This window comes from Dendropsophus ebraccatus, chromosome 7 (assembly GCF_027789765.1).
Source record: "Dendropsophus ebraccatus isolate aDenEbr1 chromosome 7, aDenEbr1.pat, whole genome shotgun sequence".
NCBI lineage: Eukaryota > Metazoa > Chordata > Amphibia > Anura > Hylidae > Dendropsophus > Dendropsophus ebraccatus.
In genome coordinates, this window is record NC_091460.1 from 28,177,124 (window position 1) to 28,202,300 (window position 25,177).

Consider the following 25,177-nt stretch of genomic DNA (forward strand, 5'->3'; position numbering starts at 1 on the left):
CTCCCCCACATTATATATAGTTCTCTCTCTCCTTCCATCAGACACGTTCCCCAGCTTTCCATCAGCAGTGCCGCTCCTCGCATCCCAGCTCTTACTGCCTCATGTTCACCACGTCGCAGATTCTGATCCAGGTGAATTTACGTATATATCACTAACGTGGGTTTGCCTTCTTTAACCCCTTCATGACCAAAGGTCATTGATGCCCGGATATCCAGGTCACAATAAAGCAGAGTTCCTCCTCACCTTCTAAGAGTCATAACTAGAGATGAGCAAACCAGGTTCGGGTTCGAGTCGATCCGAACCCGAACGTTCGGTATTTGATTAGCTGGGGCTGCTGAACTTGGATAAAGCTCTAAGGTTGTCTGGAAAACATGGATACAGCCAATGACTATATCCATGTTTTCCACATAACCTTAGGGCTTTATCCAAGTTCAGCAGCCACCGCTAATCAAATGCCGAAAGTTCGGGTTCGGATGGACTCGAGCCTGCTCCAGGTTCGCTCATCTCTAGTCATAACCCACCTATGGAGCTGGTTGAGGTGTCATTTTTTTGCGCCAGGATCTATAGTTTTTATTGGTACCATATTGGTGTAAAATAAAAAATTGATCGTGTTTAAAAAAAAATCTGATATATAATTTAAAAAAAATCTTGGTGTTTTTTTCCTTTTTTCATTTATACTGTTCACTGTGCAAGAATATTGTAATATTTCAATGGATGAGACAATTCTATATGCTACCACACCAAGTATGTTTATTTATTTTTTGTATGATGGGAAAGGGGGTAACTTAAAATTTTATTGGGGGAAGGGCCCTAGGGGACTTATATATGAAATCATTAGATTAATTAAAAGCTATTGCAAAGCATTGATCAGCATTATAGAGCCTGCCTAAAGCAGATTTTATGAGACGATCCGTCAGGATGGAGGTAAGTACTAAAATTCCTTCTATCAGTGTAGGTGATCAGACCTGCGGGGGACCTAATTAGTCAGTGACCTATCACTGACTCTGACTTACATGCCCCCACACAACAAACCCTTTTCATGTCAGGATATATATATATATATATATGAATCCCTACTGCAAAAGGCATCGGAGTAGGATATAGACATATGGCTGACATGAAGGGGTTAAAGAGAGCCCCAAACCTTATATTTTTAGAGCCCGGAAGCTGGTTGTAATGCATATAAAAACTAAAAAAAAAAAAACATTTTAATTTACATCTGTCAAATTTTTCATCCTTTAAAATTACATTTAATATAACAGATTATATAAACCATTCCATAGGGAAGAAAAAACTTCTGTTGGTTCCCAACTTGGTAAAGTTATTTTATTTGCAAACTTATGAAGGTCCACATATAATAAAATTAAAAAAAAATATATCATTTACTTTACTTTGGGGCCTGAGATGTCTAATAAACATCTAATTGTTTTTTTTCTTTCTTTTTATTTTTATGTTTTACTGCTTCATATAATTTAAATGCAAATTTCAGCCATATAAGCAGTATGCGCCTCTCATCTCTCCACACTTCCTCCACAGGGGTCTATAATACAATACATTAATTGGAATTCTGTGCCAACCAATTGTTTTTTATGGTAATTTAATATCCAGGTTAAACTGTCACATCTCCCTCTTCTGCTATGTAAAACATGTCTGTTGTGTAATTCATTTTTAAGGGAATAACTTCTTTTTTTTTTTTTTTCATCTAATTTTTAGTTTGAATATTCTGAAACAATATATATGTGTGTTTTTAGCAAGGTGCATAAACCTTCAGTTGAAAGATGAAATGATAACTATCTGCAGCCGCCACCAGGGGAGCGTATGATTAGAGATGAGTAAACTTTTCAAAGGTTCGGATCGGCAGGTTCGCTGAACTTTAATGTAAAGTTCAGGTTCGCCCAAACCAAACTTTAAACAAACCATACTACAACAGCTAAACGATTGCAGGCGTTTAACTGTTTTACTGCAGTTCCAAAAAATGGCTCATCATACTTACCTGTCCATGCTCAGGAGACTGTACCTGGATTTCAAGTAAGTATAGCTTTATTTTACAGCATTTAGAGGCAATCTGTACCAGGTAGGGATGGTCCGAACCTGCCGAGGTTCGGGTTCTTATGAACCCGAACGCTCTGCAGCAGATTCCCGCTGTCTGCCCGCTCCGTAGAGCGGGCGGATACAGCGGGAGTAACGCCTGGAAAACTGGGATACAGCCTATGGCTATAGCTGTATCCCAGTTTTCCAGGCGGTCCTCCCACTGGATCCGCCCGCTCCACGGAGCGGGCAGACAGCGGGAATCATTACCGAGGGTTCGGGTTCGTACGAACCCGAACCGAACTCGGTTCGGACCATCCCTAGTACCAGATGATGTAACTAAAGCTTAAATTCTGCATTTGTCTTATAACCTGTCATGTGCCCTTAAGTAACAATTACAGCTTGACCACGACATAGCATGCTGCTCACAATTCGTCTTATTGTCTGCTGAGGTATGGCATCCCACATTTCTTGAAGGTTGACCCTTAGATCATTTAGGTTCTGGGGTACAGAGTTATGAGGCGCTGGGATTCAAGTCTTGAGAAGTCAAGTCTTGGAGCAGACTGCTCCATGTGAGGTCCCCCAGTCTCCAGCAGCCGCTCCCTTATGATGCTGTGACCTTGATGAGCTGGAGAATAGTTATCCATGAAGATGATATTAGGCAGCTCTATAGTTATTTAAGTAGTATGGACTTGTAGGGCAATTCTGTATTGACTAGATTCACCTGCCATGTATTCTGCAACCCTACCACCACTAGACACACTTGTCCTTGTGGTTGTGTTACATTGTAACACAACCACCACCACTAGACACACCTGCCCACAATGTAACACAACCATCACCTGCTCACACTGTAACACCAAGTGTGATGGTCACCTCCGGTGTAGAGGTGCGGCTGGTCGCTAGCCAGATGGTTAGGTGTGACACAAGTGGTGGTTGGCCGAGGTATAGCCCTGCCCGGTGGTAATTTGTTGTGACGCCAGCGCCGGATGGGCACAGGTATGCTAGCACACCTGCTTTTATTTTAGTGGGCCGGCTATACCTTGTTCCCCTGTAGACAGTAGCCTGCTGGGCTGTTTGGGGGTCCCTTGGGCAATTATCACAGTGGTCCGGAGTGGAGTAGTGACCCACCTGGACTAGTAGTACTGCCACCCACAGAAAGGGGACATGGCCCAAGGAAGATGTATTCACTGTGTAGGTGCTTAGTGAAGAACCACAGAGTCCCGTTATAATAATAAATATGTTTACTTGATACAGAAAGCAGGTAATACAGCTTTGCCTTGATGGGGTATGTTATACTTGATAGGCTAGATCTGTACTGAGAGTGGAGAAGAAGATACAGCTGTGCAGGCTGGGTTGCGTGCTGAGAGGTAGAAAGTTTAGAAGCGTAAAGAGGAGGATGTCGAGAGAGTCCCAACCCAAGTAGTACTGTCCTCTGCCGGAGCTTCAAAGGTAGAAGAAGTAGAATACTGAAATGTAGAGAGAATACCTGTGCCTGTGTTATTACTCTTTGGACCACCTATTGCCCACCAGTGTCGGGTGACCCGTCCTAGAGTGTGACATAAGCCCCAGACTTTGTTACCTGGGATGAGCTAAATGGTCAAAGTTCTCTGATTACACCCACGCTGCAAGATAGAGTGCATAGGTTTTAAGCAACTTTGCTCTGTCCGGATCAGTTGCTTTACTTTTTATGGAGACTTTCCTCTCTAGTAGCGACTTTACACTGCATAGTGTGGAATACGGTTACTTGACGAGAAACTGTGTCTAGATGTGCTCTCTGTCTAGACCACAACTTAGACTGGGGACCTGGCAGGAGCCAGGGCCCAACTTGGCTGCTGTAGGGAGCGTTCTAACTTGCGACCTTTCTCTACAGAATCCTAAGTAGAAAGACCCTACACTTCCTCTACCCATGTGACTTCCTTCCTACAGCGCATGTAAGGTGTGCTGTGAGTGGGTGTGGAGTGCATGTGAAAGATGCAAAGAGAAGGGTGATAGGAAAGAAGTAAGAACTTTCATTGGTGTAAAGATCCATGTGACACACACACAAAAAAAAAATAACCCTTTAACTTCTACAGCCGTGCAATATCTAGGCATACATACCTGCGACAACGACATCTAGTGGTAAAACTTTGGTACTTCTACATTACCAATTACACATATGAGTACAGACTTTTGCAAAGGGTGTAACCAATAGCAACACCCGTGGTGGGATACCACACAAGCACCACCTAACAAGCTCCTTATAAAGAACTTTTACTTCTGATAGAAATTTTTATGTTACTATCACAGTTATTCCTAGGACAATTGAATAAAGTGATTGAATTTAATGAAAATACCTTCAACTGGAAAAAAAGGTTATGTTTATAAAAGAATTTGATAAACTTCTAAGCATTTCATCCTTCCTGGGATATGCAAATAACCTTCCTTCTATACAATCTGCGTCTATGGCCAATGTCTCAATCTAGAGGTAATTTTAGAAGATGGCTTTGATATTATGTATTATGTAGGGACATCAATCTTTAAACAGATCTGTTTTGATCTCTTACATAATTGAGAGTGAATGGAGCAGTGACCGAGCATGCACAGAGCTTCTCCATTCACTCAGCGGTATTTCATCTCTATTGGGTGGAGTCCAACAATCAGCTAGTTATGACTAATTATTTTGGATTGGGGATAACTAATAATCGTGAGACACCCTCTTAAAATTCATCTAATCCCATCTGTTATTTGCTGCAATGACCATTCAAAGAGGTAGTTCATAAAAAAAAATCAAATGAACTGGTGCCTAAACGTGTCAGAGGTTTGTAATTAACTTTTATTAAAAAATCTCAAGTTGTCCAGTACTTATCAGCTGCTGTATGTGCTGCGGGAATTGGTGTATTCTCTCCACGGTGCTCTCTGCTGCCACCTCTGTCCATGTCAGAAACTGTCCAGAGCAGTAGCAGTGGCAGTTGATTTGAAATAATTTTTATTTGTAAACCACTCCTTTAAGAATTGTAATAACAATTGTCTTTAACAGATATCCACCTTTGCCAAGACACGCCATTCTCATTTCCGTCATGGAGAAGTGGCAACAACATGCAGAGAATGGTCTAAATATATATATATTTTTTTTGTCCATAGATAACACAGGTCAACAGCATTTTTGGGGCCAAAGATATTTCAATGAATTAAGGGTAACTTTGGGGTGCTGATTCTGAATATGTCATCAGTTTTGCCAGATTGGCTCAAGTTTTTGAGAATTTTCGTGAAATGTGTAAAAAAAAAAGACGTAATTTGCTACACGCGCATTAACTTTATTGCTATTGTCATGAATACAATAAATTTTACAAAGTAAATGTTGATTTTAGTTTATTTTAACTAGTTTTAGAAACTAATCTTCAAAAATGAACAAGACATGAAAAAAAACTTGAGCCAATCTGGCAAAACTGATAGCATATTCAGAATCAGCACCCCAAAAATACCCCAAAATCATTAAAATATTTTGGACACCAGTAAATTTTTTTTTTTTTGTTGACCTGTGTAATCTACTGTATTCCAAACCTATAATGAGTCACCATTATCACTATTACTACACATTGCCTTATTGCTTAAAGTGGATAGAACTCATCTGTGACTGTGGCTACAATCCATGACGTGACATCTAAAGTCACATATTAGTAACCGCTGAAGGTAACATCTTAGGCGGTCGATGAAAAATGAGTCTTGATGGCAGGTGTCAGAAGCAGGTTATGCAGGCTTAAGGTACAGCCGTGACGGGACTTTACTGGCGCTGAACGGCAACAGATAGTAGTCACTGCTGAACTGATGGGAGTCGTAGTGATTGGTAAAAATCTAAAACTTTATTGCATGGGTAATGCATTTCGAGGCGTGGCCTCTTCGTCAGATTGATATAGATGTCAGGTGTATCCCTGCCGGGTGACAAGAGGGTGACACCATTCAGATTACCCAGTTACTTATATTGGAACAGACTTATTAGAACAGTTGGTCTCCCAAAGTTGCCGACATCTGAATTTACACTATTTGAAGTAAAATCAGTAGGTTTACCTCTATTCGGTACGATCAAATGTTTATGGGTTCCCTATGGGGAGGTGTAAGCCAGAAAGCTTTGGCACCAGCTTATCCCCCCAAAAGAACAGTTGGGTCGAGGGTTCAAAATCCATCACGACCAACCCTTTCTCCAACAAAAACCATCTGACGTTAGAGTCAGGAGGCTCCCGTACACCTTATGCTGTTGGCTAACCCACCAGTGGTGGCAGGATCGGCCAACTTCAGTTTAAGATGTATAGGCACTAGAGATGAGCGAACCTGGAGTATGCTCGAGTCCATCCACACCCAAACTTTCGGCATTTGATTAGCGGTGGCTGGTGAAGTTGGATAAAGCCTTAAGGCTATTTGGAAAACATGGATATAGTCATTGTCTGTATCCATGTTTTCCAGACAACCTTAGAGCTTTATCCAAGTTCAGCAACCCCGCTAATCAAATGCTGAAAGTTCAGGTTCGGATGGACTTGAACCCGAACCCGGTTCGCTCATCTCTAATAGACACCTTCTTTGGATAGTCCTTCAGATATGATGATGACATCTGAGGTGACATCATGAAGCCCCTTCAAAGTGACAAAAAAAAACTTTAAGAACCAATTCTGATACATCCGACAGATCCGCCTCATGCCCCAGGAGTGCTGGATTTCTAAAGTAACTTGATCAAAACCAATGTACTTAGACAGAGAATACAAACTAATGCATTGAGGATGACTGAAGCCAAAACCTCCCCATCCCGCGTAGTAATAATGGATTCTTATTAATGAGTTCTCTGCAGTCTGTTACTTATAATAATTCTCGCTGTCATTCCCTTACATCTCGTAAGGAACCCATGGAACGTCTTCCCCTATGTGACTTTCACATTTCATAGCAGATACGTTAGCTTTTGAAGGCTGAGAAGCTTTGAAGTAAAGACGACCGAGTCTTCATGTGATGTACGTTGCAATCAAGAAAACGGATCAAATATGATTCAGAGAGAAATGATGTTAGACACAAAGCCATGGTAATGAGCGGCGTCCATTGGCCCCACCATCAAGGAGCACGGACGACTTAGCAGGAAAGATGAGACGTCGTCTGTAATTAGGGGGAGGTTGCCAATCGAGGTTAATAAAATGAGTTAAACAGTCCCATTGGCATCGGAAGGGTTAAGCCAACGCGGCAACTGACTGTAGCGCTCATTACACGTCTCATGTTGTTTTAAAGTATTTTGTTTTTTTGGGAAAAAAAATAAAAGTGTTTTGCTTTCAAACGATTGTCACTTTGGCATGAGGAATATGGGGAACAAGCAAATTAATGTCTCCTTCTAAAAGCTTAAAAGAGCCGGCAGCAATTAAAGTGAATAAATTACTGCGACTCCGCACATCCCGGTGTTGACATAAAGACGACTAAAACTATCAAGATGTTGCAGTCATTTGTCTTCTTTATAGTGATAGATGCATTAGCCTGGGCGACCTAGCTATTCCTTAAAGACTTTGGATGGGGAGTAAATGTTTTTTTCCAAATAAATCTTAACTCGAAAAGTAGCCTCATCCTAGAAACACTTTCCTGTGGTGGTACTAAGTATGGGGGATGAAGACCACGTCTGGAGTGTTCCCATTGTACAGTATGGTGGGATTGGGGCAGATTCACTCGGAGCGAAAGGGGCTGTACTTTCCGTCGCGAAATCCCACCTGCATCAGTCTCCCATGGGAGGACTTGCGCGCCTCTGACATGACAATTCTTTGAGCAGAGAGCAACGGAAGCGGAGGTGCGTAAGCTCCCATAGAGACACTGTAAGACACTGATGCAAGCTGGATTTCGCGGGGGAGAGTTCCGCCGATTTTGCTCCGCGTGGACTGGCCCTTAGTGTTTATTAGAAATATTGGGAATAATGTAGAACTATGGACTTTGGTCTGAATTTATATAAAATTGTTATTACCTCCAGCCATTCATGAAGGTGTTTTTTACAGTCTTTGGTTTCCTTCTACCATTTAAGATAGTTAGTTAGCACTGACATATAAGACATAATCTTAAAGCGAATTTGTATGGCCTGACACCACCCCTAAACCTCCAACACTGTACAGTAGTTCTTCTCAATCCATGCCTGGTCCAGGAATTCCCTTCTCTCCTGGTGCCGGTATTCGGGTGGAAGGCAGGGTGTCATAGGGGCAGGGCCTATACCATCCGTGCCCTAGGTCTGTCAAAGATAAACATCCAGCCCAGGAGCATGCCAACAAAGAAGGGCAGGGAGAGAGGCGCTGCAGTCCTAGGGCACAAATGTTCTAGGCCCCAGCTCTTTGACACCTTGCCTTGCCGGAATAAAATAGGTTCTTCACCTGATTACCAGAACCAGGAGAGAAAGGAAGCTCTGAACCAGGTTTCCTTGGATTGAAACTACCAAACAGTGCCGGAGGTTTAGGAGAGGTGTTGGTGATACAGATTCGCTTTAAGGTCAGAAGCTTAGAAACACAACAGTTCCAACATGGAGGTGGTTGTTATCATGTTATACTGTAGTGTTCACAGTATGAGATCAACACAAGTAACCGACATGTCTGTGCTTTGTGGTCCCCAGTCAGTGTAACATGGTGGTGGTATCTTTTTTATTACTTTGCTTTGTCTTTTTCCTGTTATTTCTCCGGGAAATGTATAAATACATGGGTTGACAACTGGGTGTTACAGTTTAAGGCGTGTCCCTAAACAAGGTAACACTGACAGTACTCATTGGATAATGTTTGTGTAGTGTTAGACCCAATAGCTAAGGTGAATGGTTACACCCACTCGTCAAATTAAAGGGGTATTTCCATTTCAGCTTGTTATCTAATATCCATAGGAAAGGTGATAAGCTAATTGCTTGGGGTTGGACTACTGGCCACCAATTCTGAGAAAGGGGTCAAAATTGTCTTTGAGAAACAGACGGCTGATCTCAGGGAGACCAGCCAAATGACAACACTGCCGGCTGCTAGTGAAAGCGCTCAATGCAGTGAAATCCTAGATGCATTGTCCCCTGAGAAACATGAATATGCAAAAGAAGACCCCGTGGAGCCTCATTAAAGAGTCTCAAAACACAGGACTAGCCTGATATCGCTTCGGGAAGGACCCAGCCAAGGGGTGGCTCCTGTAAGGTAACCACCAAAACCACCATATTAAGTGGCCCTATAAGTCAATGTAATGACAAGGGAAAAACCAAGGCCAGGTATCCATCAATGATCTTTAGATCATCCGCGTGGCCCCTAGAAGATAGTAGCGGTCTGCTGCCACCACTCCTATTACACAGAGCGACAGCTTGTAGACCGTTGTTATTGTGATGGTTTTGTGAAAACATGATCAACATTGTGCATGTCGGTTTATCTTTGCCTTTTAGCATGGCCTATTACACTAAATAACTATTGGCTGGAACGGCCGGTAATCCGCCATTTACAGCCGATGATTGTTTCGTGTGATAATACCCTTAGATATCCCTTTATTTTTTTGCTTAGAACTGTAAAATGAGGGGGAGGGACTGGGGTCAACAACAATGGAGGATAGAACATAGCACATAGAGTTCTAAGGTAATACTAAAACAAGCATGTCGGCAAAGCTCTACATAGGATTGTTTTCAGGCCCGCAGTATTTAATACCAGATGGAATAACAGAAGCGTGGATGGGGCACCACCATCTGACGGGTGTAGAGTTGCATTGGGAGCAATAAGTTCCTGTAAATCCAGTCCTCATGACCCACCAACAGGTCATGTTTTGTGGATATCCCATACAAAGAACACCTGTGATAATATAAGTATAATTATAATACAATATAAAAAGATACTATAAGTATAATTATACCGCCTGTGAAACACCAAGGAAAATATGACCTATCGGTGGGCCTAGAGTTAAGGTGAACAGCTGTAAAGGATGCCACCTGTTGATATGCGTGGTGGGGCACAGCAGAACTTCAAAGGGAACCTGTCATTCCTTTTTTCGCTGCCTGAACCACAAGTAATCAGAGCAGTCTCTGGCAGCTTCTCCCCTCCCTACTAGTTTTTACTGATAAATCTCCCTATAATAAGAGAGATCTACCAGTCAAATCTAATGGGAAGGGGAAAAGCCCCAACTAGGGTTGACCAGATCTGTCAAAATGTTTGGGTTTTGGCAACGTTATCCTAACTCGAAAGCTTGGTGTTTGATTCCCCCGCTGCTGTAGAAGTTGGATGCCGCCCTAGGGAGTCCTGGAAAACATGGATACAGCCATAGGTCGAAAATGAACATTTTGGCAGATCCGCTCAACACTAGCCCCAATGGATCATCCTAATGGTTCGGGCAGCATGAAGGTGATGACAATTTCCCTTTAAACAGCTTCCTAATAGAGTTTATGTTTAAATTTCTTCCAATATCAAGAACTCTTTTTGCATTCAGTTAATGTGAACAATATTGTTATTCACCTCCAGAGGCTGAAAACTATCTCCCGAGCCAAGAGATATGGTTTGCTCCAATAGCACCGTCCTCTGAGAGTTACACAGCCAGTACTCGGGATTGTAGCAAACTATCAACTTAGGAAAAAGACGTGCTCACTGAGGATTGTCTACATCTGTAAGCTGTGTTAGGTCAGGAGAGGTTTTTTCGCCTCCGGATATATAAAGGATTCACTGACAGCAAGCAGTTTTCTTGAAAATGGTGGAAACAAAAAAGTCAATGTATATAAGGAAGGTGCAAAAGCATTCAGTCATTATACAGCAATTACGCTTTATCTCCCTGTAATGTTTCCTCCTGGTTCTCAGGTCAATCACTTGTAGCCGGCGATGGTGTTTAATTACTTCATAGTTATTACATGGTAATTGTTAATTCCATCCCTACAAATCATCCGGCGTGGCACGGTGTTAATCTCTGCTGCGGAATTAGCCATCCTTGTCAATACAGATTATAATGTTATAGTGCATCTAAGCAGTCAGCTAATACTCAGCTGTACCGCCACATACATACAGGGATATAAACCGCACAATGACATTGAAGTGATGATCAGGATGAAGGAAACGCCTACATCAATGGGTTCACAAGTGTATGGTGTATATTAGAGATGAGCAAACTTCAACATTTTGGTACGGCAGTTTTACCGAACTTTGAGGAAAAGTTTGGGTTCATCCAAACTGAGCCTTAAATGCCTCAAGATGCAGTGCTAAACACTTACAGAGAGGACAAATCAGGGATCACCCCAACCTACGCCGTGAACATCTTAAACACAGTGCACAGTGCAGTATCCTAAAGAGCCTATGTACCTATGAGCCTATGTACTCGCCTACGTATCCGCAATGCAAGCGACACCGGGACACGCTTGGACACTTCGCTCAACTCAGGTAACTAGGACTGGGGCTTGTGTCACCCTGATAGGATGGGTACCATGACACTGCAGGGCAAAAGGTGGTACAGCGACAAAGGTGAAAACCTTGGCACAAGTATTCTTCTTCTCTAAAGTATTTTTCTTCTAAAGTTCCAGCAGAGCACAATACTACATTGGGTTGGAATTCTCACAACCTACTCCTCTCCACTCCTCTGAACATTCTCTACTCTTCTCAGCACGCAACCAAGTCGGCACTGCTACTCTTCTCTCTACCTCAACTGCTCTCAGTTCAGATCTGGTGAAGTCAAGCCTGTATCGGCTACGTATTATATGATTTACTTGTATCACAGAAAATTCATCAGTAAAGAAAAAGTTTATTTTACTGGGACTCAGTGATTACTAGCACCTACGCACAAGCTATACTGTCCTTGGGTCATCTCCCCTTTCTGTAGGTGGTGGTACCAACAGTCCGGGGGTGTCATCCAGTGGCGGATTATAATATAGGCGGTTTGGGCGGCCGCCCGGGGCCCGAGGCTCCGGGGGGCCCATGCCACGCCGCCCACATTATAATCCGCTACTGCGGGTGACTCTCTTGTGACCGCAAGCATTATTTTGCTTGCGGTCACAAGAGTCCATCTGTCCCCCGGCATCTGTCCCCCGGCTGATGCGCGGCTGCCAGAGGTGTCCCGTCCTTTCCCCGGCAGCGCGCGCATCAGTGAGCTCCCCGTGCGCCTGTGGCTATGACTTCCGGCGCACGGGGAGCTCTCTGATGCACGAGCTGCCGGGGATAGGACGGGACACCCCCGGCAGCTGCGCATCAGACGGGGACAGACCAGGAGGCTCGACGGGGGAACGGATGGCAGGTGAGTACTGTTGTGTTGTTGTTTTTTTGTTGTGTGTTATCTGCGGGGGGGGACCATCTATAAAGGGGGGGCAGCAATGAGGGGGACCATCTATAAAGGGGGGCAGCAATGAGGGGGGCCATCTATAAGGGGGGGGCAGCAATGAGGGGGACCATCTATAAGGGGGGGCAGCAATGAGGAGGACCATCTATAAGGGGGGTTGGGCAGCGATGAGGGGGACCATCTATAAGGGGGGGCAGCAAAGAGGGGGACCATCTATAAGGGGGGGGCAGCAATGAGGGGGACCATCTATAAAGGGGGGGCAGCAATGAGGGGGACCATCTATAAGGGGGGGGAAGCAATGAGGGGGACCATCTATAAGGGGGGGCAGCAATGAGGGGGACCATCTATAAAGGGGGGGCAGCAATGAGGGGGACCATTTAAAAGGGGGGCAGCAATGAGGGGGACCATCTATAAGGGGGGCAGCAATGAGGGGGACCATCTTTAAGGGGGGAGAGGGAAGAGGGGGCCAGCAATGAGGGGGACCATCTATAAAGGGGGTGAGAGGGAAGAGGGGGCCAGCAATGAGGGGGACTATCTATAAGGGGGGGGGAGGGAAGAGGGGGACCATCTATAAGGGGGGAAGAGGGGGACCATCTATAAAGGGAGGGCAGCAATGAGGGGGACCATCTATAAGGGGGGCAGCAATGAGGGGGACCATCTTTAAGGGGGGAGAGGGAAGAGGGGGCCAGCAATGAGGGGGACCATCTATAAAGGGGGTGAGAGGGAAGAGGGGGCCAGCAATGAGGGGGACTATCTATAAGGGGGGGGGAGGGAAGAGGGGGACCATCTATAAGGGGGGAAGAGGGGGACCATCTATAAAGGGGGAGAGGGAAGAGGGGGACCATCTATAAGGGGGGGGAGAGGGAAGAGGGGGCCAGCAATGAGGGGGACTATCTATAAGGGGGGGAGAGGGAAGAGGGGGACCATCTATGAGGGGGGGGGGGAGAGGGAAGAGGGGGACCATCTATAAGGGGGGGGGAGGAAAAGGGGGACCATCTATAAGGGGGGGAAGAGGGGGCCAGCTGACATCCTCTGTGCTGCTGTAACCTCCCCTATAGATCAGCACCCTCCTCTCCTGACATCCTCTGTGCTGCTGTGACCCTGTGACCTCCCCTATAAGATCAGCGCCCTCCTCTCCTGACATCCTCTGTGCTGCTCGGACCTCTCCTATAGATCAGCCCCCTCCTCTCCTGACATCCTCTGTGCTGCTGTGACCTCCCCTATAGATCAGCACCCTCCTCTCCTGACATCCTCTGTGCTGCTGGGACGCTGTGACCTCTCCTATAGATCAGCACTTCCCTCTCCTGACATCCTCTGTGCTGCTGTGACCTCCCCTATAGATCAGCACCCTCCTCTTCTGACATCCTCTGTGCTGCTGGGACCTCTCCTATAAGATTAGCACCCTCCTCTCCTGACATCCTCTGTGCTGCTGGGACCTCTCCTATAGGATTACCACCATCCTCTCCTGACATCCTCTGTGCTGATGGGACCTCTCCTATAGGATTAGCACCCTCCTCTCCTGACATCCTCTGTGCTGCTGGGAACTCTCCTATAAGATCAGCACCCTCCTCTCCTGACATCCTCTGTGCTGCTGGGACCTCTCCTATAGGATTAGCATCCTCTTCTCCTGACATCCTCTGTGCTGCTGTGACTCTGTGACCTCCCTTATAAGATCAGCCCTCTCCTCTCCTGACAACCTCTGTACTGCTGTGACCTGGGGGGGAGGGGGGCAACAGCAGGAAACCAGGTGGCAATATGTTTATTGGGGGCAGTGGAGGTGGGGTGGACAATGCTTACTGGGGGTAGCAGCAAGGGACCAAACATTATGTTTATTGGGGCCAGCAGGGAGGGGAGGCAGGCAGTGTTTATTGGGGACAGTGTGGGCGGGGGGGGGGGCTCAGTAGCGGATTATAATTTGGGCAGATTGACCAGGGGGGGGGGGGGCAGGTTGGGTTGACAGCCCGGAGCCCAGGGTACATTTAATCCGCCAGTGGTGTCATCTCTCCACTCCGGACCACTGTGATAAGCGCCCAAGGGGTCCATCACAACCCGGCAGGTCACTGACCATTGGAGAAGGGTATAGCCAGCCACCAATTAAAAGCAGGTGTGCCTTCATACCTGTGTGCTGAGTTAGCACTGGCGTCACAACAACCTTTCACCTGGTTGAGCTGTACTCCACCAACCACCACCACAGTAGTGGAGTCACACAGTACCATCTAGCCAGTGACCGGTCGCAGCTGCGACAGAGCAGCCACCACATAATCACCTCTTCTTACGCTGTTCTAAGGATGCCCGGTCCTGCTGTTGAGCACCTCCTGGTCCACAAGTAATTTCCTGATAATCTAATCAGTGGCTGAGGTAGGCCAATGCTGCTATGGTAGGTCAATGCTGTTATGCCAATGAGTTGGCATAACATGCTCATTGAGATGGGATAAGAAAGTCCAGACGAAGACCAGGCAGCACCAGAACAGCGTCAGCAGAGTACCAGGCATATGAGAATCCCCTTTTTAAACCCAGTCTGATCCTTTAAAAAAAAAATCCACTTGCAGTTCCCATAGGTTATACCCTAACTAACCATAGGTTGATGAAATATCTTAGTAATGTTATAACACTACAAGGTGAGACTACCCCTTTAAGACTTTTTGTGCACACAATAAATTAAGAAGAAATAGCTTCAGGGGGCACGTTCCTGTCCTTGTACTGGAGAGGTGCCCTCTGCTCTGAGTCATGGCACAGTTCATAGTGATAGCGTTGCGCTGCGAGGAGGTGCCATTACTTGTCGTATTGGCAGAACGCGAGCTGTAAGGCACGGGGAGCAGATGTTACAATAAAGCCAGCAGACACAGACAAATAGCAATTCATTCTGTACCAGATGAAACTAATCACAATTCATATGATCCGCCGTGAAATTCATCTCTTCAGATAGAAGTGGAATATTTTACAATTAGGAGATAGAAGCCAAAAAACGCTCTTCGCTTAAGCAAATTCCATGGAAACTATTGAATGTGTCAGATCAAAAACCCAATTTAACAGATGAAAGCCTCATAGAAAATGTAACTCTCCGGTATTTACCTGGCAGAAGCTTTTTTTCTGTATTAAAAAAAAAAAACTGTAGAAGTTACCTAAAGGGGGTCGAATACTAATATATAGCAGTGCAATGCCTCTGACCAGGGAGTATGGTGCAGAAAGGGTTAATATATCCATTTACTTTGTAAGGGCTCGTTCCCACTGAGCAAAAGCAGCTGAATTTCTGCGCTGAATCAGCGCTGAAATTTCAGCCGTTAAAATAGGTGCAGAGCTAATTTCCATTGTGTTGAATGGAAATTCTGCTCTGCAGTTCACACAGTGGAATTTCCACACTGAACTAATCCGCTTTCCGCCAGAAGAATGAACATGTTCATTCTTCCGCTAGCGGAAGCCTATACAAATCAATGGGGCTCTGATTTTCTGTTTCAGCGCGGATTCAGCGCGGATTCAGCGCGGAATACAAGCGTAATACAAGCGGAAATTACTCGCTGAATCAGCGCGGAAATGGGGAAAAGGGGGGGAGGAGGATTCTAGTATATGTTCTGGTATAGTCTAGTTTACTCGCCAAATACTCGCTGAATTTCAGCGCTGAATGCATGCGGATTCAGCGCGGATTCCTCGAGTATTCGCGCTGAATTTGTCAAGAGCTGATTACGAGCTGAACACTTTCCTAGCAGAATACGCAGGGATTCTGCTTGCATTCTGCTTATATTCTGCTCGGAATTCAGCGTCAGTTGATTTCAGGCGGAAATATTTCCTTGCGTAATCCGCTCCTTTTGCTCTGTGTGAACGTAGCCTAACAACTGGAGTCGTGGATCCATTGTACCACCGCTTGGGATGGCGTAAGCTGCACCAGGAAGCGGAGTCTAAGCCGCTGGTCTTCACCAGTGCCCACCGCAAGGTGAATCGAGCTTGCTGCGGCAGTCGTTACACCTGGATTGACTTGCTAGGGGCAATGGGCGAGGTGCAGCAGGAGACAGGTAGGGAGGCAGGACACACGGCTGCAACTGGGATAGAAGTCACAGGCAGGAACCACAGATAGCAGGAATAGCTGGAACCACGGGCAGGGACCAAGGGTGAGCTGGGACCACACACTTATGGGAAGCATGCAGAGGCTCCAACACTAGGGGAAGGAATTTATAGGGAAGGTTATTAGATGTACAACCAATTAGGAATGTACTGTCCCTTTAAATTTCAATGAGCCAGCCTAGGAGGCAGGGAGGTGCACCTCAGTGGCAGGGAGCAAGAGCAGGAGTGTGGCCGAGTAAGGTATATTGTGTGAGTTTGGGGGGGAAGAGTGCAGGTGGACCCGTGTCTCAGCATTAGGGAAGCAGCGCCCGCTGGAGGGGGAGCAGGAGAGGGGGGCAGCCACGGCTCATGGTATGGGTCGCAGCTGCATCCGTGACATACTTAGCACTTAACACTTATACATTTCAGAGATTTCTCCGGCCTAGTTATAGATAAGCCAGTGATAAGGATACAATTGTAACAAACCTGCAGCTCTGAAAAGTATTAGACTAAGATGGGTTTTTTAGCCTTTAAATACACTGAAAGTAATGAAGAACCGATACAGAACATGCAGCCCTCCAGATGCTCCAAGACTACAATTCCCATAATGCCTGGGGAGTCACAGCTTTGGCTGTCCAGTCTTGCAATAGTTGATGGACCTGAGATTCCGTATTTTCAGGCTAAAGCGAAAGGCCAGTGTTCCCCATCCTGCGCCCTGACGGCTAAAGGTCACCTATAGGCAGCTATTCTGTATGTACACGGCTTACTAGAAATGAGGGATCTGTTTTGACCTTTTGGATATCATTAACAAATAAGTTAAAGTTCTGATCCTGCAACGTCTCATAGTTGGCATCAATATCAGCAGTACCAGTATAGAAGGCAAACCTCCCATAGATGGCACTGTAGAGTTATCCTATGAAATTTACATATTTTTTCCCATGGAGCATTGCCTGAAATATTCTCTCCCTAAGGAGAAACATCCACATGAATAAATATCTATGAATGGTATTTTCTGGTTGGATTCTACATTAAGCTCAAGAAAAAGGGGGAAAGTGACCATGTACAAGACAGACATGTTATTGAAAAGACTGAAGATCCTAACAAACACAGGACCACCAGTCCTAGGACCACCAAGGGTCCAAACCAGCTGCACACACCTAATCCCTGCCCAAAGACACACACCAAGCCTGACTTTATAGGATCTTATTGGATCTTACCTGGGTGACAAGTGGCTCCAGGAGGCTCTCCACAGTAAGTGTGCGGATTTCCAGACTTTTGGGGTCCCATTTAAGGATGATTGGTGATGTTGCAGATGTCATTGTCCTGAAAAATATTTAAAGGGAAAGTTCAAAAGCTGCAAAAAATAAAATAAAATTCTTTTTCCAAAGTAGCAAAACAAAAAAAGCAAAACAATAAAATAAACTGTAAATCCAAAAGTGAATATTACATCTGACTACTACAAGGTTTCAGTATAGATTCAACTGGACCTGATAATCAAATGACATGGCACATGATGCGGTCTGTCAAATGGTAATAAACAAAATGGCTGCCATATTCCACTACCCGAAGGAAAAAAAAGAAAAAAGAGCTGGCTCTCTAGTGCCATCTAATGGAGGCAGTTTTCTTCCTTGATGAAAGATAATTTGCATATCCTTTTCCCAGGGAACACTGCAAAGCCTATGAGTCTCCCCACATCTCCAGAGTAGGAGCTGTTTTCTATAGGGATTCCCATAGAAAACCTCTCCTGCTCTGGTCAGTTCCTGTCTCGGCCAGAGATGTCAGCAGAGAGCACTGTGTAAGATTAAAAATAAAACATTTCCTGCAGGACATACAGCAGCTGATAAGTACTGGAAGACTGGATATTTTTTAATAGAAGTAAATTACAAATCTGTATAACTTTCTGACAATAGTTGAGTTAAAAGAAAAAGATTTTCGCTGGACAACCCCTTTAACTATCAGCTTAAAAAAGTATATTGCAGAATCTTTTATTAGTCAATAATATATAAGGTTTATCTAAATAAAAAAAAGAACCCTGTTAAAGCTTAGGCCATATTCCCACACACTTATCTGTATGTACTGTATACATGTATAATCTGCATCCAAACTGTGGCAAAAATGTGACTTCACGGCAGAAATCGAGGAGTCAGCAGCTGCAACCTCAGTAACATCAATGAAATAACGGTAAGACCGCGGCGGACGTGAATATTTTTGCAGCACGTGTGACAGTCATTTCACGCCCCGGTGACTTTGCTGTAAATACGGATTTTAATTAGAACCGTGAGTTTGTAGTTTTTATTTCTTAAGTGAAACGTCCTCAGCCGGGAGAGATCTTCCAGACCTGTGACGGCAAGGTGAACCATCAGAAACTAATTACAGCCCCACTCCGGTGGCGGAGCGCTACAGAAATGACGGTGTCGCCGCTGATTTCGGTAACGCACTGACTGGAGGTGTCCAGCTGTCACCGAAGCCGCACTTACAATAAGTTTTGAGGACTACGAACGAGGCAACTGATTATTGTGACCTAGAAGGAATTACTAGAGGTCTTCAGAGGAGAAGGATACTGGACGTGTAAAACGTGGCTGTCTGCACAGGGTCAGGGTGTTACTTCACCGCAAAGACAACCTGACACCCTCTACACAGCTCAGCAAGGACGCTACACAATGTAATTCTGCAAGGTAACACGTTACACATCGAAAATGAGACAACTAGGCTCAGGGATGAACGGTTTGTTCTGAGAATTCTAAAGTGGGCGGGGATAGAATGTGCTGCAGCCAATCACATGGTGGGAAAGATGACTGAGGCAACTGGGCTCAGGGATCAACTGTTTGTTCTGAGAATTCTAAAGTGGGCGGGGATAGAATGTGCTGCGACCAATCACATGATGGGAAAGATTACTAAGGCAACAGGGCTCAGGGATCAACTGTTTGTTCTGAAGTGGGCGGGGATAGAATGTTCTGAGAATTCGCTGAAAACACAAAAATTTGTGTGAGCCTTTGTCTCTGTCTCCCCCTCCCCCCACCCTTCTGAGACAGCTGATATAAACAAGTCCCTGACTGGCTTTATCTGCAACTTTGTAGCTTCTTTGTAATGCTAGGAGGGTTATTCTGAGGTCAAGTAGCTGATGAACTCACTGTGATTATCCCTCACAGAATTACAAAGAAGCTACAATGTTGCAGATAAAGCCAGCCAGGGACTTGTCTACATTAGCTGTCTCAAAAGGGAGGGGGAGGGGAAGGGGGAGACAGAGAGAAAAGCTCATACACTGTATTTTGTGTCTTCAGCAGAAAGCAGCAGCTGAGAACTGGGGGAAGGAGACTGAAAATATAGCAACATGTATGGTAGGAAATGTTAGTCTCACCATGGGCAGCAACATATCAAAAGTTATGTTTGAGTGGAATATCCCTTTAAAAGAGTAATGTACCCCATATATAGAAGTAATATAGTTATATAGTATAGTTATAGTTAGAGTCTAAAGTGGGCGGGGAAAGATGACTGAGACAACTGGGCTCAGGGATAAACTGTTTGTACTGAGAGTTCTAAAGTGGGCGGGGATAGAATGTTCTACAACCAATCACATAGTGGGAAGGATGACTGCAGCGGAGGAGGAGGAGTGATCTGATCCTGTGAGCAGCAGGGACCTCTCCATTCATATGATGATTTTAGAACAGGGCAGGCGACGATAGTGGTAGTGTCGTATTGGAAGATGTAGAGGAGGGGCCCCAGCAGCACAGAGTATTTCAGAAGAACAGTGTTCTGATTTTGTGATCACCAGTGATCTCTCCATTCATTGATGACATTATAAGGGTAGGGCTGGGTGACAGGAGTAGTGACATGATGGGAGAGGTAGAAGATAAAATTATGAAGGGAGGAGCAAGGGACTTAGCAGCACAGAGTATTTCAGCAGAAGAGTGTTCTGGTCTTGTGAATAGAAGTGACCTGTCCACTCTTGTAATGATATTTGTGAGGACAGGACTGTGTGTGACAGGGTATTGTCATCGGGATAGGGTAGATATAAGTGGGAAGGGGGAAGAAGATACAGAATCCCCCAGCAGCACAGAGTATTTAAGCAGAGTGGTGTGCTCATTGGTATGCATAATTAGTAGGGATAGGGGCAATGGCATGAAGTAAGGAAGTGAATAAAGGACACAGGTCCAAAGCGACCCAACAGCACAGAGTATTTCAGGAGAGGATTGGGCTGATCTTGTGGGAGATAATAATAATAATAATAATAATAATAATAATAATAATAATAATAATAATAATAATAATAATAAATATTTATTTGTATAGCGCCAACAGATTCCGCAGCGCTTAATGACCTATCCACTTATGTAATGATGATAGTGAGCACAGGGTAATGTCATGATATGAGGTGGGGAGGGATATACATAGGAGCTTTGAAAACACACCATCTCTCAGCAGTACAGAGTATTTCAGGAGAACAATGTGCTCATTTTGTGGGTAGCAGCTGTCTGATGAGTTAGTGGAGACAGAAAGTAGGGGAGGCCACAAGCTGATAGTGGAACAACATTCCAGACCCCCATGTTATATACCAAATTATCCATAGATACTATGGGGGAGATTTATCAAACATGGCGTAAAGTGAAACTGGCTCAGTCGCCCCTAGCAACCAATCAGATTCCACTTTACATTCCTCACAGACTCTTTGGAAAATGAAAGGTGGAATCTGATTGGTTGCTAGGGGCAACTGAGCCAGTTTCACTTTACGCCATGTTTGATAAATCTCCCCCTATATGTCTGTACAGCGTGCTGGTCAGGATTATAGGAAAGCTGGGAACAACTCTTGGGCAGTTTTACTAATAGGTCTTAGTGGTTCTCTTCTAGCTTCTCCAGGAACAGATAACTGTAATCTGATTATCACGTGACCCCAGAATCCGGGACCCCCTATAACTATTTATAATATGGTAGCTGTAGGCGGGGGTGACTTGGTAAGCTGTATCATTCCACGTTCTCACTACCTGCAGCCTCCGGTACGTCAGCTGATCTATATATACGGCTATAATTGTCTGTTTTTGAGCAGAAAGTCGTCGTCTTTCCTTTTTTTAATTGCACGGTGCAAGGATTATAATTATCCATTTGTATCAGACAATATGCTCGCTGTACCGCCATATGTTTCTCTAGTTAGAAAAGACAATTCTCTCAAAACATTTCACCGCCAACACCGGCCCAACTAAAAGAGATGAGACTGTGAAACCAGCGCAGCACTGGGCTTAAAGGAGAAGTGCCCCAACTAATAGAGATGAGACTGTGAAACCAGTGCAGCACTGGGCTTAAAGGAGAAGTGCCCCAACTAATAGAGATGAGACTGTGAAACCAGCGCAGCATTGTGCTTAAAGGAGAAGTGCCCCAACTAATAGAGATGAGACTGTGAATCCAGCGCAGCATTGTGCTTAAAGGAGAAGTGCCCCAACTAATAGAGATGAGACTGTGAAACCAGCGCAGCATTGTGCTTAAAGGAGAAGTGCCCAACTAAAAGAGATGAGACTGTGAAACCAGCGCAGCACTGGGCTTAAAGGAGAAGTGCCCCAACTAATAGAGATGAGACTGTGAATCCAGCGCAGCATTGTGCTTAAAGGAGAAGTGCCCCAACTAAGAGAGATGAGACTGTGAATCCAGTGCAGCACTGGGCTTAAAGGAGAAGTGCCCCAACTAATAGAGATGAGACTGTGAAACCAGCGCAGCATTGTGCTTAAAGGAGAAGTGCCCCAACTAATAGAGATGAGACTGTGAAACCAGCGCAGCACTGGGCTTAAAGGAGAAGTGCCCCAACTAATAGAGATGAGACTGTGAAACTAGCGCAGCATTGGGCTTAAAGGAGAAGTGCCCCAACTAAGAGAGATGAGACTGTGAAACCAGCGCAGCACTGGGCTTAAAGGAGAAGTGCCCTAACTAATAGAGATGAGACTGTGAAACCAGCGCAGCATTGTGCTTAAAGGAGAAGTGCCCAACTAAAAGAGATGAGACTGTGAAACCAGCGCAGCACTGGGCTTAAAGGAGAAGTGCCCCAACTAATAGAGATGAGACTGTGAATCCAGCGCAGCATTGTGCTTAAAGGAGAAGTGCCCCAACTAAGAGAGATGAGACTGTGAATCCAGTGCAGCACTGGGCTTAAAGGAGAAGTGCCCCAACTAATAGAGATGAGACTGTGAAACCAGCGCAGCATTGTGCTTAAAGGAGAAGTGCCCCAACTAATAGAGATGAGACTGTGAAACCAGCGCAGCACTGGGCTTAAAGGAGAAGTGCCCCAACTAATAGAGATGAGACTGTGAAACCAGCGCAGCATTGTGCTTAAAGGAGAAGTGCCCCAACTAATAGAGATGAGACTGTGAAACCAGCGCAGCATTGTGCTTAAAGGAGAAGTGCCCCAACTAATAGAGATGAGACTGTGAAACTAGCGCAGCATTGTGCTTAAAGGAGAAGTGCCCCAACTAATAGAGATGAGACTGTGAAACCAGCACAGCACTGGGCTTAAAGGAGAAGTGCCCCAACTAATAGAGATGAGACTGTGAAACTAGCGCAGCATTGTGCTTAAAGGAGAAGTGCCCCAACTAATAGAGATGAGACTGTGAAACCAGCACAGCACTGGGCTTAAAGGAGAAGTGCCCCAACTAATAGAGATGAGACTGTGAATCCAGCGCAGCATTGTGCTTAAAGGAGAAGTGCCCCAACTAATAGAGATGAGACTGTGAAACCAGCGCAGCACTGGGCTTAAAGGAGAAGTGCCCCAACTAATAGAGATGAGACTGTGAAACCAGCGCAGCATTGTGCTTAAAGGAGAAGTGCCCCAACTAAAAGAGATGAGACTGTAAATCCACTGCCGCATTGTGCTTAAAGGGGTATTCCACTCAAACATAACTTTTCATATGTTGCTGCCCATGGTGAGACTTACAATTCTTTCCATACTTGTTATTATCTATTCAGTCTCCTTCCCCCAGTTCCAAGCTGCTGTTTTTTGCTGAAAACACAAAAATCTGTTTGTGAGCTTTTCTCTCTATCTCTTTCTCCTCCCCACCCCTCCTTTCTGAGACAGCTGGTGTAAACAAGTCCCTGACTGGCTTTATCTGCAACTTTGTAGCTTCTTTGTAATGCTAGGAGAGTTATTCTGAGGTCAAGTTGCTGATGAACTCACTGTGATTAACCCTCCCAGAATTACAAAGCTACAAAGATGCAGATAAAGCCAGCCAGAGACTTGTCTACATTAGCTATCTCAGAAGGGAGGGGGGAGGAGGGGGAGACAGAGAAAAAACCTCACACACATTTTTTTGTGTCTTCAGCAGAAAGCAGCAGCTCAGAACTGGTGGAAGGAGAATGAATATATAACAACATGTATGGTAAGAAATGTTAGACTTACCATGGGCAGCAACAATTCCCTCATTTGACACTTTCTCCTAACGCCCCATTGACAAATTGCGCCCCCTTGTGCCTATAGAACAAATATACTTTCTGCCGTTAGGCCACAGTAAGTTGAAAAACCACGACTGAAAAAATGCAGCAGCCGTTCATTCATCAAGAGAGAAATATGCTTTACAGATCTGTCAGCATAACTCAGCGGTGAATGATTCGCCTGAGCCGACATTGTGTCTCCTTGTGATGTGAATGTGAAATGCACCAAGTCCTTGGCCGGCACAGAGGACCTGATATCAGTGACAAGACATTTGCATTTTACTTCTGGCATCTGACTACCGGTAGTTATTTCAAGTGATAGCAGGAGAATCTTAACCCTTTCCCAATGTCTGCTGTATAGTATGTAACATAGATTTATAAAGTGGATTTCTTTGTAAATTATTAAAAATTGCTTAAAGGGGACATGTCACATTGCAAATGTTGTGTAGAGCTAGGGGTAGTAGTACAATATAGAACATGATGGACAAGGCAGGAGATGTGCGGCTGTGTAGGGGTGGTAGTAGTAGTAGTAGTAGTAGTAGTAGTAGTAGTAGTAGTAGTAGTAGTAGTAGTAGTAGTAGTAGTAGTAGTAGTGTTTCTACTGGGACACTTGTCATGGTAGCCAGGAGAGGTGATACCCACCCCGGACACACGGGCGCTGGCACTTGAAGGGTTAGCACTAGGTGCAGTGGGAGAAGAAGGACAGAGTCTAGCGCTTGAACAATAGTGACTTTTACTGATACTGATGAGATTTTCCTGGGTTAAAAAATATTTTTATATGCAGGAAAATACTGTATATCTGACTGCCTTCTGCCCAACCAGTTCAGCGAGTGCCAGGTTGGGTAGTACGAGCCTATACAGGCCTATACAACTGGGTCAAGCTTAAACTTACATTTTTGGGACAATTTAGTGACTTTACTACGCCTTTTTTACTTAGATGCATTCACTGTGACATTGATACATTTTAATAAATCAGTCACAGGATATCGGAACAAAATATACATCAATCCTCAATTGAAGAGTCCCACAAATTACACTCCTTAGTAAATGTCCCCCCATGAGGTTCTCATGTGTTGCCGTACATGGTGAGACTAACAATTCCTTCCATACTTATTATTATAGCTTCAGTCTCCTTCCTCCAGTTCTGCGCTGCTGCTTTCTGCTGAAACCACAAAAATCTGTATTTAAGCTTCTCTCTCTTTCTCTGGAAACAAGTCCCTGACTGGCTTTATCTGTAACATTGTAGCTTCTTTATAATGGGGGTAGGGTTAATCACAGTGAGTTCAACAGAAACTTGACCTCAGAAAACTCTCTAAGCATTACAAAGAAGCTGCAATGTTGCAGATAAAACCAGTCAGGGACTTGTTTACATCAGCAGTCTCAGAAGGGTGGTGGTGGTGGTGGTGGTGGTGGTGGTGGTGGGGGAGACAGAGAGAAAAGCTAACATACAGATTTTTGTGTCTTCAGCAGAAAGCAG

The 25,177-nt window shown here is 44.8% G+C and overlaps 1 protein-coding gene across 10 annotated transcripts in view; it reads right to left on the reverse strand.

Moving 5' to 3' along the window:
* Positions 1–25,177, reverse strand: part of CTNNA2 (catenin alpha 2) — a 1,387,623-nt gene that overhangs the window by 1,248,903 nt on the left and 113,543 nt on the right. For 8 of the 10 annotated variants that reach the window (XM_069977183.1, XM_069977185.1, XM_069977181.1 and 5 more), the window contains one exon: positions 17,514–17,619. In XM_069977183.1, the coding sequence (XP_069833284.1) occupies positions 17,514–17,615 (102 nt within the window). In that variant the 5' untranslated portion in view covers positions 17,616–17,619. The other 2 variants (XM_069977184.1, XM_069977182.1) reach the window with 2 other exon arrangements.